Source organism: Zonotrichia albicollis, chromosome 2 (genome assembly GCF_047830755.1).
Source record: "Zonotrichia albicollis isolate bZonAlb1 chromosome 2, bZonAlb1.hap1, whole genome shotgun sequence".
Taxonomy (NCBI): Eukaryota; Metazoa; Chordata; class Aves; order Passeriformes; family Passerellidae; genus Zonotrichia; species Zonotrichia albicollis.
This window is the reverse complement of record NC_133820.1, coordinates 13,214,137-13,231,807: the sequence shown is the minus strand read 5'-3', so window position 1 is coordinate 13,231,807 and position 17,671 is coordinate 13,214,137. Positions and strand designations below refer to the sequence as shown.

Genomic DNA, 17,671 nt, shown 5'->3' with positions numbered 1-17,671 from the left:
TTTGAAAAGCAAGAAATGACATGCCAGGCACTGCTGCCCACCTTTTCCCAGCATCCCTACAGTCAGCTCTTGGGTTTGGGCCAAGCCAGGCCTGAGAAATGCAAGTCACTGGTTGAGCTGGACACCAGTGAGAGAGAACACTTCAGGAAGGCAGGAAAAAAAAACAAAACAATTGAAAGCTTCAAACATTGCCATTTCTCCACATGCTGCTGGATTTGGTGTGGACGGGGACGAGCCCCTGCATTAAATCAGTTTATCTCACTGGGAATTCTCCCCTGAGCTCACTTACTTCGGGGTTCCCGAGGTCCATCCACTGTGATCTTGATGGCTCTGTGGTACGTGGCTACTTGGGGAGGGTTTGTGAAGACTGTGATCGTCAGGGTGAAGCTTTTCCCTGCAACAGGAAAAGAGAAAATGTTAGTGAGCAAAAAAAAAAAAAAGAAATAAAAAGGTGTCTATAAATAAGGCCAAGTTTCAATAGAAATTTCAGTAGAAATGTGAAAATTCAATAGAAATAGCTCCATAAATACAGCTACATTTCAAAAGAAATTTCAATAGAAATGTAAAAATGAAATAGAAATGGTTCTATTAAAAAGGCTGTATTTCAATGGACATTTCAATAGAAATTTCAATAGAAAGGTAAATAGAATGCTAAATGGAATATTTATATTCTATTTATATAGATATTTTAAATATTTAACACTATTTATATATTTTATAAATACAAATGTAAAAATTAAATAGAAATAGCTCTATAAATAAGGCTAAATTTAATGAGAAATTTCAATAGAATATTAAATAGAAATGTAAAAATTAAATCCTTGAGTGTTGAGGAAAGCAAACTCCTCATTTCTGGTAGAGCTCGAACACCCTGCAAGGCACTGAAAGGTTTTATGGGGTGTAGAACGCTGGTGCTGGATCCATTCCCTCCATGGCAACTGCTCAAAGCTTTCGGGGAAACAAAATTAATTTATATTTAAATCATCTACACTCTGTTTGCAACAAAAAAAGGCGGTTACCCCTAAGAGTCAGGGTTTATCTGATATTCCCGCCTCTGCTGTGTTACCTGGGCTTTCTAAGGGGAGGTGGTTCAGGGAGGTTGGGAAATCGTGGCTGGCTTTTCCAAAAGAGCCATGGGACTCTGAGCAGCAGCCCTTGCTCAAACCACAGAGAAGTGGGTGCTCACACCCCCAGGCAGGCTGTGAAACCCCACACTGTGGTTGAGGCCAGCACAGATCAATTCCAGCTCTGAAAATCAGCTGCTACTGCAATGCCAAGAAAGAAGGGAATGGAAAAAATAATTAAAAAAAAAAAAAATCCCTACAGCTCATCCACAGGGAATTAAAATATTTTATGAAGCCACAGCAGAGGACAAGGCTCAGTTTCTCTATTATTCAGCAAGAAAATTGTGAAGGCCTTTTCCAAGTAGTTTTGTGCACAGCGTGGCTCTGTTTTGGGAAAAGTTCTGCTACCCTGCTGGTTACTGAGAATTTTGGGCTTTCTGTGCTGCCAGGCACTGACCCCCAATGGAACACTGCATTGACCTGAGGGCCTGGAGAAGCTTCCAAAATTCAATAATAAAACTGAGGTTAAAGGTGTGGAGTTGGAACAGAAGTGTGTGATATCACAGGGTGGGAAACTCGGAGTTTACGGGTTTAGAACACAGGAATAGATAGAAAGCAAGGTGGAGGTTTTAGGGTGGAGGCTGCTCCTTCTTCTTCTTCTTCTTCTCCATGGGTTTGGGTGGTTTTGTGTCATTGGATAAAAAAGTCCCCATTGCAGGCACGGGTGGTTGGGTATTGGGTTAAAAGTGAAAATAATTGAGGTGTCATTTCTTAATTGGACAGTTTATCCTTCAAAGGCCTTGGAGAGAGAGAGACAGGGCTCCATGTTTAGTTTGTTGAAGTGCTGCAGAACAGGTCTATAAATATGGCCAAATTTCCAAAGAAATTTCAATAGAAATGTGAAAATTAAATAGAAATAGTTCTATAAATAAGGCCAAATTTCCATAGGAATTTCTATAGAAGGTAAATAGAATGTTAAATAGAGTATTAAATACAAACATAAGAATGAAATAGGAATAGCTCTATAAATAAGGCCCAATTTCATAGAAATGTAAAAATGAAATAGAAGTTGCTCTATAAATACAGCCAAATTTCAATAGAAATTCCAATAGAAAGGTAAATAGAAAGGTAACTAGAATATTAAATAGAAATGTAAAAATGAAATAGAAGTGGCTCTATAAATAAGGCTAAATTTAAATAGAAATTTCAATAGAAATGTAAATAGGATATTAATAGAAATACAAACATGAAATAGAAATAGCTCTATAAGCAAGGGTAAATTTCAGTAAAAATTTCAATAGAAATATCAGTAAAAATTTCAATAGAAATGTTAATAGGATATTAAATAGAAATGTAAAATGAACAGGGATCTTCTTTCTTTCCAAAATAAAATTCTCTGTAACACTAAATACAACACCTAGACCATTAAAACAGAGAGAGAATTTTAAAATCTACTTTATTTACTGGACTAATCTGCACTATTTTTTACTGGACTAATCTGCACTATTTCCATCTGATTTCCAGTTTAGGGTTTGACACTTGCTGCTTTGCTAGAACACAGAATCCATTTATTGTGTCAGAAGGTTCTGGAGAAGTTCCTAGATAGAAAATAAATGCAGGAGAAACCCCAACAATAGCGAAATGCAGTGGAATATGACCATAATTCCAGTCTCTAAAACCAGAATAAAGAAGAAAAGGAAGAAATCCACAAGGATCATCCAGCCCAGCACTCAAGTGAACGGCCTGGACAGGGATGTCCCTCCTTTCCAAAATGTAATTCACTGTATGACTAAATACACCATCTGGACACTAAAACAGGGAGAATATTAAAAATATGTACTTTATTTACTGGACTAGTCGGCAATATTTCCATCTTGCTTTCAATTTAGTTTTTTTTTTTTTTTTTTTTGCCAACTGCTTTGCTAGAACACAGCATCAATTCAGTCCTTTAGAAAGTCCTGGAGAAGTTTCTATATAGAAAATAAATGCAGGAAAAACCCCAACAACAATGGAGCAAAACGTTGCCATAATTCCACTCCACAAGACCAGAATAAAGGAGGGACCTGATTTTGTTTTTTTTAAAAAGATTTTTTTCCAGAACAGACTCGACCAAGCCCATGTGGGGGTGTGACGTGGGCTGGCAGAGCAGGAGGACACTTGGGTGACATTGTGCCCATGAACCACATCCTGGTTAACCACAAACCTGGGTCACTGCTGCTCGCCAGCAATTCCACCCGGCTTTTATTCCCTGCTCCTTCTGCCCCCTTTCCATTCAGCTTCCCTGAGTGGTTTTATCCTTCCTGGATTATTCATCGTTTATGGGTTAACGAAGGCTGGATGGGAGGGATTGGGAGTTTAATGTGGGGTTTGTGGCTATTCCTGGTTTGGGATGACAGCAGGGCCATGAACATCGCCTGGGTTTTATGTGTTATGATACAGGTTTTATTTCCAACAACACAATAATACACCCGGGGTGTCTGCACACAGATTGGTCAAAACTGAGTAAGGCACAGAGGACCTTGTGGGGAAATACATATGTTTAATTTATGTCAGGAGCTCATGCTTACTAAGGAAACTATTGACTGCAGCAACTACATCTAGATATGGACAACATTGGACAATCTAGACTATAAGAGCTTTTTTTTTTATTTTCAGCACATCAGTCTCAGGACATTGTTAGACAGTGGAGACAGGATGTTAACAGCTCGCTGATCTACAGGGAATGTTAAGGAGGTGGGCTATTACAGCATAGCATAAAACTATTGTAGCTTAGATTTCAGCTGATTATACATAGAACAACACATATTGACAAGCATTCTATCTAATCTTATAAAACACACGTAATGGTAGTTAAAACAAAGATTGGTTTGTAAGAGACAAAGAACAGAGTTCTATTCATGCTAACTTTTTAAAGATATACATTAAATAACTTTGTTGCTATCTATAGGCCAATTCCACAGAGGTTTATTGTTATTTGTCATGTATGCTCTACTGCTTAGAAAACTTTTCTGCTGTATTTGCAATGCTAACAAAACTTCAGTCAGAGGCTTATACTTTTTTAACTATTTCTTAAAAACTCTCTAACTTTATGGATTCCAGCAGACCTGACCTCACTGGTGACTGGAAAAAAGGATCAAAAAACCCCAAAAGTCATCCTGAAACTCTGGCCTTGGGTTCTTGGATTCTTGGGCTCTTGACTCTCTTGTTTGGGTGGCTCCAAAAGTCACACTGAAAGTGTCACAGCAGTGACAGAAACCAGCACCGTGAGCTAACATCAAAATCTGAGAGCCTCTGGGTTCAACATTCCCATAAATTGATGGGAAAACCACCCAGAAATCAGCTCAGGGCTGTGTGGATGGGAGCCAATTGTTCTGGGGTCATTCTGGGAGTCTCTGATGAGGATCAAAGGGGTTTTGGGGTGCAAGAGCCACTTCAGACCCCATTTCTCTCTACAAACTGTCCCTGGTGGCTCCTGGTACAGGGCCCTGATGGGCACAAGGATGGAAATCCCCAAAGGAGGGACAGGGTTTGACTTTGGAAACCCTTCCCACGGACATCAAGGTCTCAAATGTGTGAGGGCACAGCCCAGGATTCACTGCTCCCATCAGCTCTTCCCTCCAAACCAGGCTAGGAAAAATCCCTTGGGAATGTTTGTTATTGCAAGAGGTGCAAGGTCAGAGCCCTTCCAGAAAAAGCAATGATGGGAACAGGAGCAGTCCTGGCTGGAATATAAAGCTGAGGCTGGAAATATCACCTGGACACTCTCTTGGGGGGTTTGGTAGAGACCAGACTTCAAAAGTGCCTTCAAGTGTCGCTGATTTGGGAGCTGAAGTCACGGAATTCCAGAATCCCTGGGGCTGGCAAAGCCCTGCCAGCCCATGCAGTGCCAGCTGTGCCCCGTGGGCACCTTGTCCCCAGCCCAGAGCACTCAGTGCCACCTCCAGGGCACACCTGCAGGGATGGACACTCCATCACCTCAGATGGATTCTGAGTTGTCCCCACATTTATAGGATTGCTCAGGAGGTCCTTTGAGACTGGGCAAAACTGAGAGAACTTCAGAGGAGAACAAAGCACGAAGTTCAAGAGGGAGCGGCCTCAGGCTGGGCCAGGGCAGGCCCAGCTGGGACAGCAGCAGCAATTTGCCCATGGAAAGGGAGCTCAGGCCTTGGCAGGAGCTGCCCAGGGAGCTTTGCAGTGCCCATCCCTGCAGGTGTGCCCTGGAGGTGGCACTGAGTGCTCTGGGCTGGGCACAAGGTGCCCACAGGGCACAGCTGGCACTCCATGGGCTGGCAGGGCTTTACCAGCCCTTCCAGGGATTCTGTAAGGAGCTGGGCAGGGGCTGGAGCCCCAGGAGGGGCTGAGGGAGCTGCAGAATCCCTGAGGGAGTTGGGAGGGGGCTGCAGAATCCCTGAGGAGCTGGAAGGGGCTGCAGAATCCCTGAGGAGCTGGAAGGGGCTGCAGAATCCCTGAGGAGCTGGAAGGGGCTGGGGCTGGAGCAAAGGAGGCTCAGGGGCCCTCGTAGCTCTGCACAAGGCCCTGCCAGGAGGGCACAGCCGGGGGGGTCGGGCTCTGCTCCCAGGGAACAGGGACAGGAGCAGAGGGAGCGGCCTCAGGCTGGGCCAGGGCAGGCTCAGCTGGGACAGCAGCAGCAATTTGCCCATGGAAAGGGAGCTCAGGCCTTGGCAGGGGCTGCCCAGGGAGCTTTGCAGTGCCCATCCCTGCAGGTGTGCCCTGGAGGTGGCACTGAGTGCTCTGGGCTGGGCACAAGGTGGGCACAGGGCACAGCTGGCACTCCATGGGCTGAGAGGGCTTTTCCAGCCTCAGGGATTCTGGAATTCTCTGATATTGTCCCTTCAGCCCAGGCCTCTCCATGATTCCACAATCAACCTCCAGGATCAAAGCCTCTGCCTGTTCCCTGTGCTGAAACGCAGGAATTTGGAGCTCCATTCCAGGCCCACCCCCCTCCAGCAGGATCCCAGGGGTCTCCAGGACCTTCCTGCAGAGCTCCAGAGGGAGCAGGAGGCTCGTGAAGCCCTGGGAATGTCCGGGAGGAACCAAGGGGAGGACATGAATCCTGGGTGACACCACGGTCACATGAAGCTCCTGTGCCCTGCCTGAGTCACCCCTGGGCGCTGTCACCATCACCTGGGGCTGCAGGGGGGAGGAACACTTCTCATAAAAGTGGCTGCATGGGCAGAGGGAAAAGGGAGTGAGAACTGTTGGGAAAAGAGACAGAATCTCTAATTAATCTCTTGATTGATTAATCTCCAATCTGCAGATATACTGCAGATTTGTTCGGTAAATAAATAAAAGTGTTTTAAAAATAAAGTATATTTTTAATTTCTCTCTCAGTTTTAGTGGTCTAGGTGTTGTATTTAGTATTTAGTGTGTTTAGTGATACAGGGAATTATATTTTGGAAAGAAGGAAGATCCCTGTCCAGATCCTAGATCCATGTCCTTGAACCTCTCTATTTTTAATATTCTATTTTGATCCTTTGAAAAAGCCACTGAATCCAGGGGTAAAGGGTCATCCCACTGGGAACCGGAAAAAATGGAGTGGAACCTTCAGAAATTTGGCTGTGAAGGAGGGAGAAAAAGGAGAAGAGATGAGGTTGGTGTCATCACTGCCTTTTACTTTTGGGCTTTGTTCTATAAACCTTTGTGCCATTAAATTTGGTTTGGTTGTTTGGGGTTTTTTTTTTAAATTTTTCTTTTAGAAAAGTCATTACAGTAAATTATTAAAGAAAAAGAAGGAGAAAAAAAAAAGAAGGAAAGCAGCCAAGAATGTCTCTGCTGACAAGGACAAAAGACATAGGTGGAAAACTATGAAATGTAAGGCCCAAATGCAACTCAAATGACATTAGAGACATTTCTATTCTATTAAGGAGAGAATTCCAGGTTCTAGAAAGGAGCAGGATGATTTTATTTCAGAGGTTTTTATCCATTTTCTACCTTTTAGCCCCTTTGTACCGCTATTAAACCACACTAAACGCTCAATTTCCTCCATTTTTCTGGCTCCTCCCAGCGTCTCCCTGGCTCTCTGCACTGAAGCATCTCCAGGATGTCATCCACACATCCCATATCCATTCCCAAACGTCACCTCCCAGACATTGCGGTGTTTTTTTGCTGGTTCTTATCTCTGAGCCCTCCAAATCAGATCAATAAGTTGAGAAGGGCTGAAATCACTTGACTCTTCATGAATTTAACAGCTGCTCATCCTGGGAGTAAAAGGTTTTTTTTGCAGGTGTTCAAAGCCTGCACGAGGCAAAATTCTGTGCTCAGGTGGTGGCTTTTTTTCTGCAGCCACCAGTGAGCTTGGCACAGAATAAAACTTTGCTTCTGATGTTTGATTTGGTGCTGTTTCATCAGAAGAAAAAAAGAAAAACCAAAAAAAAAAATACAAAACTGCAGCTGTAGCAAGAGGCATAACAAAAAAAAAAAAAAAAAAGAACATGATTTGTTTACCAGCAGCACCACAGATGCCACTGGATTTAAATATGAAATAAAGCTGTTATTCACCTCAGCTCTAGAGGATTTGTAAATTTGTAAATTGTCACCACCGCAGGCCAACGGTCCAAACACCCAAATGAGGCTGGTGGCCCCAAAAAAAAATCCACCAGGGAGAGCTTGGAGCTTTTTCCAGGGCCTAAAGGAGCTCCAAAACAGCAGGAGAGGAACTGGGGCCAAGGATGGAGGGGCAGGAGTGGTTTGGGATGGAGGAGGGCAGGGTTGGATGAGATTTTGGGAAAGAATTCCTCCCTGTGAGAGGGGGGCACAGAAAAGTTGCGGCTGTTCCATCCCTGGCAGTGCCCAGTGGCAGATGGGACAGTGGCCGATGTCCCTGGGTGATTCTGAAGGTCCTTCCCAACCCAGACCATTCCATAACTCCAAGAGAATGAATCAGTCCCGGGGGAAATGGAGCTGTTTGTGGATTTTGGTTTTTTTCAGGTTTAAGCACGTGAAATTTGGGAAATCCACCTCCTTCCCTCCAGCCATAGCAGGATAAACCTGACCTTGGTGGCATTTCAGTGGCAGATGGGACAGTGGCCGATGTCCCTGGGTGATTCTGAAGGTCCTTCCCAACCCAAAGCATTCCATAACTCCAAGAGAATGTATCAATCCCAGGGGAAATGGAGCTGTTTGTGGATTTTATGGGATTTTTTCAGGTTTAAGCACATGTCAAACTGGAAATTTGGGAAATCCAGCCCCTTCCCTCCTGCCATAGCAGGATAAACCTGACCTTGGGAGCATTTCTCACTCGAGGAAGTTCTCTCAGTGTTTACACAGCAGCTCCTTCCCCAGATGAAATCTCCAGCGCTCTAAATCAATAAATGTTTTGTTCTGGATTTCTATGGGGCCAAAATGGGTCCTGCTGCAAACTGGAGCTCACAGAAATATTGGATTTTTTTTTTTTTTTTTTTTAATAAAGATGGAAAAGCAGCTCATTCCTGCAGGGACATGGCTGGTGCTGGATTTTACATTTTCCTTCTCAGCTCCCAAATCCTGATTCTCTCTTCCCAATATTTATGGAAAAGCAGCTCATTCCTGCAAGGACATGGTTGATCCTGGCTTTTGCCTTTTCCTTTCCTCGCCAATTCCCAAATCCTGAATTTTTTTCCACAATAATGCTGGAAAGGCAGGGACATGGCTGGTGCTGGATTTTCCATTTCCTTTTGCTTCTCAGCTCCCAAATCCTGAATTTTTTTTCCACGATAAAGCTGGAAAAGCAGCTCATCCCTGCAGGGTTATGGCTGGTGCTGGCTTTTACCTTTCCCTTTCCTCTCCAACTCCCAAATCCTGATTTTTTTCACAATATTTGTGAGAAAGCAGCTCATTCCTGCAAGGACATGGCTGGTTTTGCATTTTCCCTTTTCCTTTCCTCTCCATCTCCCAAATCCTGAATTTTTTTTCCACAACAAAGCTGGAAACGCAGCTCATTCTTGCAGGAACATGGCTGATCCTGGCTTTTCCCCTTCCCTTTCCTCCCCAACTCTGTGCAGCACCCCAGACATGCCCTTCACACTCTTTTCCTCCCTTTCTCCACATTTTTTTCCTGGCCAAAAATTCCAATTTTGGCCTGGAAAGCAGCAGAGATGCTGTGGCATTCCCAGAAGGTTTTGTCTTGGGGTGGAATCCTTTCAATTCTTTTGGTGAAATCAAAGTAACAGCGCTCAGCCAAAATGCACCAATTATTTTGGCACTTTTAACCTCAGGCAACACAGGAATTACATTGAGCAACCCAAATTACATCACTGAAATCAAGTAAGAGAGACATTGCCAGGCTCAGCAGGCACCCAGAATGAATTTGAATTTATCTGGGTGATAAGGGAAGTCCCTGTCACTCTTGGGGAGATTTTCCCTGATCATTTGCTTTTTTCAGAAGTCAAAAATATCATCCTGAGCTGCAGACATAAAATATTGACCCAGGCAGATGTGGGAGCTGCTGCTGCTCTCGGTGTTATTTTCCATTTGTTTGTTATTTCCATTTTTGTTTGTTGTTTTCCCATGGTTTGTTATTATTTTAATTATATTATATTTTAATTCTATTATTTCTATATTATTGAATTATATTATATATTTAATTATATTTCCATTTGTTTGATTTCAAATCAATACAACCCAGGCCCTGAGTTTTGCTGCTACCTGGGATTTCAATTCCTTGGAGGAGAGGTGAAAAGGCTCCCAAAGAACGTTTGGGAGGAATCTCAGGGAGATGCAGCTTCCATGGAAAGAGAAAAAATGAGAAAAATCAGCATGGGCAGGAGGCTGGGGCTGCTACCTGGGGATGAAAAGAGTCTAGGGGATCCTTAGAGGATACCAAAAAAAGCACAAATATCTTGGGAAGCTCCCCTGGAGGAGTCTGGGGCTGCTCCCTGAAATCTCAGCTCCCTCAAGGAGGTGGGAGGGAAGGTTCTAAAATCACTTTTCCCCTTTTTTCCCGCGCTGCAGTGGCACCAACAACCCAACCCTTCCCTCAGAGAAAGGATGGGATGAGCACCCAGCATGCCAAAAGGCGTCCGTGCCAATTCCCAACCACATTTCTGCCCCAGTGCTGCTTTTTGCCCCTCCCTGGAGCAGGCAGCACCCTTCAGCATCTCCCCTGCAGGCCTCAGAAGCTCCCCCTGGCACAACAGGCCGGGAAACCTTGCAAGGGTGGCACTGAGCTCACTAAAACAGCCACAGTTTTTCTGTCTGTGGGGTGTTTTTTGTGGGGAGGGAGATGTTTACACTGAAATTTGACAATTTGCTTGCAGCCAGTTTCACTTCTGTGCTGCTGAGGGGTTTCACTTCCCCGGGCCGTGGGCTGGCGTGGTGACACCATCCTGCCCCGCCAGCCTGGCACGTGTGGAAAAGGTGGCACCTGATGGCACTCCTGTCCTCCAGCAGCTTGGATTTGATGGGAATTCCTTGGAAACGTTCATGGATTTCATGTAAAACAGGAGTTTTACAGCTGGATTCCTGCTCTCCCTCTCTCAGGCTGCTGCTTCTGCCACCTTGGTGTGAATTCTCCTGTCAATGTGCCCGAGCAGAGAGGCCACAAAAGCTCAGTTTGTGCTTAGAGAATGAAAATATTTGCATGGGTAGGAAACGGTTGTGGCCATTGATCAGGGAGGAGCTGAAGTAGGGAAATACCTGAGAATGTGGGAGAAGTTGGAAATAAAAGAGGCCATAGAACAGAGGAGGCCTCTGAGGGCAGCGTGTCCTACAACAGAATCCCAGAATGGTTTGGGGTAGAGGAACCTTAAAAATCATCTCAATTCCACCCCTGCCATGGGAGGGACACCTCCCACTGTCCCAGGCTGCTCCAGCCCCAGTGTCCAACCTGGCCTTGGGCACTGCCAGGGATCCAGGGATGCCCTGTGTCAGCCCCTGCCCGCCCTCCCAGAGAGGAAATTGTTCCTAATATCTGATCTAAACCTGTAATTTTTCAGTGTGAGGCCGTTCCCTGGGTGCTGTCCCTGCATCCCCTGGCAATTGTCTCTCTCCAGCTTTCCTGGGGCTCCTCCAGGCCCTGCAAGGCCGCCCTGAGCTCAGCCCAAAGCTTCTCCTGTGCAGGTGAGCAATGCCAGCTGTGCCAGCCTTTCCTGCCAGCAGAGCTGCTCCATCCCTCTGCCCATCCTGGAGCCTCCTCTGGGCTCTGCAGCAGCTCCAGCTCCTCCCTGCTCTGGGGCAGCTCTGCAGGTGGGGAATCACCTGAAGGGACACAAAAACCACCCAAGGGGGACACCCAGGAGCTGACACAGCCACGAGTCACCTCTGGCAACCCCAAACACCAAGGCCAGGAATGCCCTGGGTGCTGATGGCCAATTCCAGAGTGGGTTTTGAGCTCTGGGAGGAATTTGGCTGCCAGGAACCTCATTTGTGGCTCAGCACTCTGAGCTCCTGTGGAAATCCCGGCTTTGGGGCTTTGTGGTGGCTCCTGTGCACCAGAGTGACACGGCCTCTGCTGAATGGGCTTTTTTATCTTCAAAAACAACCCCAGTGATCTGCTGGAGCTGAATTTTTGGGGTGGGATGCTGCCTGAGACTGCAAGCCTGCAGATCAAGTTTCCAAAATGGACTAAAACATGAAATGCACAGAGCAGGGAGGGGGGAAGGAAGAACATAGAATGGAAAAGTCAAGCAGCCTCTACCTCTAAGTGGAGCAGTAACCAGCAGAAAATTCTGATGAATTTGGGTGAGGACAATAATTACAGCCCAGCAGGAATAAAGGGCTTGGGGTGCCTGGCCCCTGCACAAGTGGCAGCACAAGGAGATCTCAGCTGCAGCCCTTAGAAACTATAATTGTTATTAAAATATCTGAAGGCTTGAATTAGAGATACTCAGTTTCCACAAACATCATGGTTGAACACACATTTGGACAGAGTGGAGTTATTTTTTTCCCCCAAAAATGGCTCTAATGGAAGTTTCTGATCCTTCTGTGCATGGGCTCCCCAAAACCTGAATCTTTGCTTCCAAGCTGTGACCTAAAATAAATATCAGGGAATTTTGGGTTTTTTTCCTCAAAATAATTTCTGTTTTAAATGAAGTGCTCTTCTGGGGCAGAGCTGGGGCTGCCAGTGGAGTGCTCAGAAATGAGCTGACCTCCACAAAGTGCACCCCACAAACTGTCCTGGCTGCTGTGTCACTGCTGAGGAGTTCAGGGAAAGGGAAAAACAGGAAGAGCAGGTGGAAAGGACAATTCAGGATGAAACGGCTCCACTGCAAAGCTTCTCCCACCTTCTCACTGAAAATGCCTTGGGATCCTTGAGCTTAATGATAGTCCTGAGCCCAGCTTTAATTTCAGACCATTCGTCAGCTTTTTTGAGGTAGAAATTATCCCCCAGACTTTATAGGGATGACAGAGACACGGGGAGGTTAAGGCCCAGGTTCACGAGAGGATTTATCCCTCTGAAGTGGGATTAAATCCCAAGTTACACCCCTCAGCCCTCCCCTTCCCCCAGCTCAGGGGGATTTCTGGAGAAATCCCTGAAAAACACCCCCAAAGCCTCGAGATCTCAGCCCAGGCCCTCAGAGGGGGCAGCTTGACCTGCAGCCTCTGTCTCCTCCACTCTTCTCCAAGGAATGGGGTGAGACAATTTCCAGGGGATGGAGGGACAGGACACAGGGAATGGCTTTAGACTGATAGAAGGAAGGCTTCTACTGGATATTAGGAAGGAATTGTTTCCTGTGATGGAAATGAGGGGCTGGGATGGAATTCCCAGAGCAGCTGGAGCTGCCCCTGGATCCCTGGCAGTGCCCAAGGCCAGGCTGGACACTGACACAGTGGGTGGTGTCCCTGCCATGGCAGGGGTGGCACTGGGTGATCCCTAAAACCCCTCCCAACCCAAACCACTCTGGCATTCTGGGATTCTCTGGCTGCTTTTCTGTCTGAGCCTGCGATTCCTTCTCCCCTCTGAGCACTTTGCTCACCCTGTGCCCAATCCTCACACCAGGCAAACCTCGTGCCGTGGCTGTTGTGGGTTTGGCCCATCCCATTGATGGCCTGGTGAACTTGGAAAAATCCCTTGGAGACCTGGATTTTGCCTCAGTGTCTCTCACATTTGCGGATCCAGGAGCCAGGGAATGGCTCCCAGTGCCAGAGGGCAGGGCTGGATGGGATCTTGGCAATGAGGAATTGTTCCCTGGCAGGGTGGGGATGCCCCGAGCAGCTGGGGCTACTCCTGGATCCCTGGAAGTGGCCAAGGCCAGGCTGGATGTGATTCTGAACAACTTGGGATAGGGAAAAGTGTCCCTGCCCGTGACTGTGGGGTGGGAATGAGGTGATCTTTATGGTCCCTTTTTCCCCACCCCATTCCATGGTTCCATGGCAGGAGCTGGGAACAAACCCAGGGCACGGCTGCAGGCAGAGGCTGCAGCTGCAGAGAGCAGGGAAGGATTCCTTGGAAGAGCAACAATGCCCTGTCTGAGCAGGAAAGGCAAGGAACCCTTCCACCACCAACAGGGCTGTTCCTGCAGCGAGGAGTTCACAGAGTCACAGAATTCCCAGAATCCCAGAATGACCAGGTTGGGAGAGACCTTCAAGACCATCGAGTCCAGCCCAGCCCCAACTAGACCCTGGCCCCCAGTGCCACATCCAGGCTTTGTTAAACACACCCAGGGATGGGGACTCCACCCCTCCCCGGGCAGCCATTCCAGAACTTTCTCACCCTTGCTGCAAAAACCTTTTCCCTGCTCTCCAGCCTGTATTTCCCTTGGTGCAGCTCGAGGCTGTGTGCTCTGGGTGTGTCAGTGCTGCTGCAGACAGAGCCCAGCCCCAGGTGAGCACAGGCCCCTTTCAGGAGCTGTGCAGAGCGATGGGGGCAGCCCTGAATTGCACCTGAAGCAGATCAATCCCAACCTGAGCATTCCCCCAGGGGCTCTCTGAGCCCAGCAGCTGCCCTGGGGCTGTTTCCTCAGAGCTGATGTGCTTGGAGCAAGGAGTCTCCGTGCTGTCATCCCACTAATGCAGCTCCCATCGATCCCAGGGCTCGGAAAAGCCCCGGGGTCACTCGATGGATATCTGCGAGGGGGATAACGCTGCCATTACCGACCTGGAAGCTGCCAACTTCCAACTCTGTGGCCTTGGAGGTGAGCAGGGCTTTGTGCGCTAAGTCCAGCCCGTGGAAAATCTGTGGCTTTGCCAAGGCTTTTCCTTCAGTTCCTGCCTAAATTTCAGGGAACTGATGTGAACGCACAGCTCCAAGCACCGCCCTGCTGGAGAGCTCTTATGGCACCGAGCCCTCCAGGCAGCTCCTTCCCTCTCCAGAACTTCCTCCCTGCACACCTTCAGTGGGAAAAGGCAACAGGAATTTAGGAATTTAGGAATTTAGGATCCTTCCTTGCATCCTTTTCTGAGCCCCAGATCTGCCCTGGTGCTAAAGGTTTGCACAGAATTCCCACCCTGTGCCCAGAGGCTGCAGCTCTCCAAGAGGACTCCCAAAAATATCACCCAGAGATGAATGGAATAATGATTTGGAGAGGCTAGGAAAACTCTGTGGACATGATATGGTGGGGGAAACATTGGGGAGCAGGATGGGGGTAAAAAAGGTGGAGAGATGCAGTGTTAAGACAATAAAAAATGATTTTAAAATATATTTTTACTTTTTCCTGTTCCTAAAGGGTTTTTGGAAGGGAACAGAGACTGATTCAGCCGGATGAGGGTTTATGCACATGACTGTGCTGGAAGAGACTCTCCTGACAGCGATTGTGAGCCACTGATTTGCAGCATCCTCACTCCTGCTCAAGTTCTATGGCCAGCCCTAAGCCTGATTTATCTCCCAGCAGGATTTTATTTTGGTGACAAAATAGCAGCTCTTATTGGAGTTGAGATATGGGGACACACACACCCACAAAAATCAGAATATTTTGACCAGAACTCCAGGAGTTCTGATGGGTGGCACCAAAAAAACCAAACAGCAAAATAAAAACCAATTTGAAAACAAATATAAAACCAACAAGAGAAAAGCTGCAGGGCAAACAGATCTCTTGAAACTATGTAACCTTTTCATCTAGAGAGGTACTTTGTTTTCCCTAAACAACATTCTGGGAAGCCCTTTTATCAGGGAAAAAATAAAAAAATTTGGGAAAATGCTCCGAGCATGGCGTCTGCCTCATCCTCGCCGCTGCAAAAATGTGCAAGCGGGGCTGAGCAGAACCAAAAAATAGATTTATTGTTATTGGACTGAGGGCAGTGGTTCAGCACTTGGCATGGCCCCTGTTTACAGCAGGAATGCTCCCGGAGACAGGAAACTCTCCGAGCCCTCTGCCGTTATTTTTCTGCTGTTGACACGTTCGGAGCAGGAGTTTATTCGCCCCGATGAAATTTTTAGTAACGAGGCGGAGAGGGGTTTTTGGGAGCTGTAGGCATGCTCAGCCTCGTCCCACGGGGTGGTTTTTTGGGAGTCTAACCTCTGTGAGGAGCAGCATCATCCATGGAGTTAATTCCACAATTGGAAGTTCATACCCCCAGCTGCTCAGAGCAGTACCCAAGGAACCTTGAGCACTGGGAAAAGCTTCTCTCCTCCCCTCCTTTTCTCCTGGCACTGAGGTTTCCAGCCCTTTGGAGGGCTGGGTTTGCTGTTCAGCCTCATCCCTCAGGATGTTTTTTGGGAGTCTAACCTCTGTGAGCAGCAGCATCATCCATGGGGGTTAATTCCACTGTTGTGGATTCCAAGATCCGGCTGCTCAGAGCGAGGGAGCTCCTTGAGCACTGGGAAAAGCTTCTCCCTTCCTTTCCTCCTGGCACTGAGGTTTCCAGCCCTTTGGAGGGCTGGGTTTGCCGCTCAGCCTCATCTCTCAGGATGTTTTTTGGGAGTCCAAGCCCGACACAGAGCAGCATCATCCATGGGTTAATTCGTACACCCCTGGCTGCTTGGATCAAGCCCAAGGCACCTTGGGCACTGGGAAAGGATTTTCCTCTCTTCTCCTGCCACCACATCCCTGCTGAGGTTTTTATCCCTTAGGAGGGCTGGGTTTGCTGCTCATCCTCATCCCTCAGGATGGGTTTTGGGAGTCCAACTCCCATACGGAGCAGCATTATCCATGGGGTTAATTCCTCAATCAGGAATTCCTAAATCCAGGTACTCAGAGCAAGCCCAAGGCAGCTTGGGCACTGGGAAAGGATTTTCCTCTCTTCTCCTGATACCACATCCCTGCTGAGGTTTTTTTATCCCTTTGGAGAGCTGGGTTTGCTGCTCAGCCTCATCCCTCAGGATGGGTTTTGGGAGTCCAACCCCGACACAGAGCAGCATCATCCATGGGTTAATTCGTACACCCCTGGCTGCTGAGAGCAAGCCCAAGGCACCTTGGGCACTGGGAAGGAGTTTTCCCCTCTTGTCCTGCCACCACATCCCTGCTGAGGTTTTTTTATCCCTTTGGAGAGCTGGATTTGCTGCTCAGCCTCATCCCTCAGGATGTTTTTTGGGAGTCCAAGCCCTGCGAGGAGCAGCATTATCCATGGGGTTAATTCCTCAATTGGAAACTCATACCCCCAGCTGCTCGGAGCAAATGTGCCCAAGCTGGGCACTGGGAGAGGCTTTTCCTCTCCCTTCTCCTGCCATCACATCCCTGCCAAGGGCCAACCCGGATGGTTTTTGGGAGTCCAGCCCCTGTGAGGAGCAGCATCATCCATGGGGTTGATTCCACAACTGGAGATTTGCACAACCCAAGCTGCTCAGAGCAAGCCCAAGGCACCTCGGGCACTGGGAAAGGATTTTCCTCTCCTTCCTTCCCTCCTTCCATTACTTCCCTGCCAAGGTTTCCATCCCCTTGCAGGGCTGGGTTTGCTGCTTAGCCTCACTGGGATTGCACAGAAATCTTGGCTCAAATTAATGATGCCACCAAGCCACCTTAAATCACCTCAAAAGAAATGTATCACCCCTGGCCGCTGGTTTTTAGGGGAAAATTCACCACTCAGAACAGAATGGAGGGAGAAGAGTCCTTGGAGAAGAGTCATGGAAGCACAAAGAGCCTCTAACACACGGCCAGGGCACCTCCCCTTCCTTTCACTGAGTCACGAAATCATGGAATGGTTTGGAATTGGAGGTAACAATAAAGCTCATCCAGTTCCATGGGCAGGGACACCTTCCACTGTCCCAGTGTCCAGCCTGGCCTTGGGCACTGCCAGGGCTCCAGGGGCAGCCCCAGCTGCTCTGGGAATTCCATCCCAGCCCCTGCCCACCCTCATGAGGAAGAATTTCTTCCCAATATCCAAAGAAAATTCCCATTCCCTTCCACTGGCTGTAGCATCCTTCAAACGCCACATCCTTATCAATCCAAACTCCAAATAAATATTTGATTTTAAACTTGATCAGTTGACCCTTTTTTTCCTGTTGATTGCTGATGGATTTCTCCTGTTTCCATCCCATCTGGCAAACTCTGCTTGTTGTGACTCCAGGATCTGATCCCACGTCCCCTGCAGCATTCCAAAGGCTTGGATCAGAACCTGGACGCCTGCTTAATACTGGTTTTACGACCCTGCTGAAGGGCAGCATCCTCTGTTTTGCACATACTTTTATAATTTTGAGTGCATTTCAGTCAAAAAAATAAAATCCATTTCAACCAAGTGCTCAAATAACGCAGCCTGCACAGAAGGAGCAAAATTCTGGCTTGGGAAAACCAATAAAA

General features: G+C 47.4%; 1 protein-coding gene across 3 annotated transcripts in view; it reads right to left on the bottom strand.

Moving 5' to 3' along the window:
- Nucleotides 1–17,671, bottom strand: part of RUNX1 (RUNX family transcription factor 1) — a 179,115-nt gene that overhangs the window by 58,735 nt on the left and 102,709 nt on the right. For all 3 annotated transcript variants that reach the window (XM_074533663.1, XM_074533676.1, XM_074533668.1), the window contains one exon: nucleotides 290–394. In XM_074533663.1, coding sequence (XP_074389764.1) covers nucleotides 290–394 — 105 coding nt within the window. The remainder of the gene's footprint in view (nucleotides 1–289; nucleotides 395–17,671) is intronic.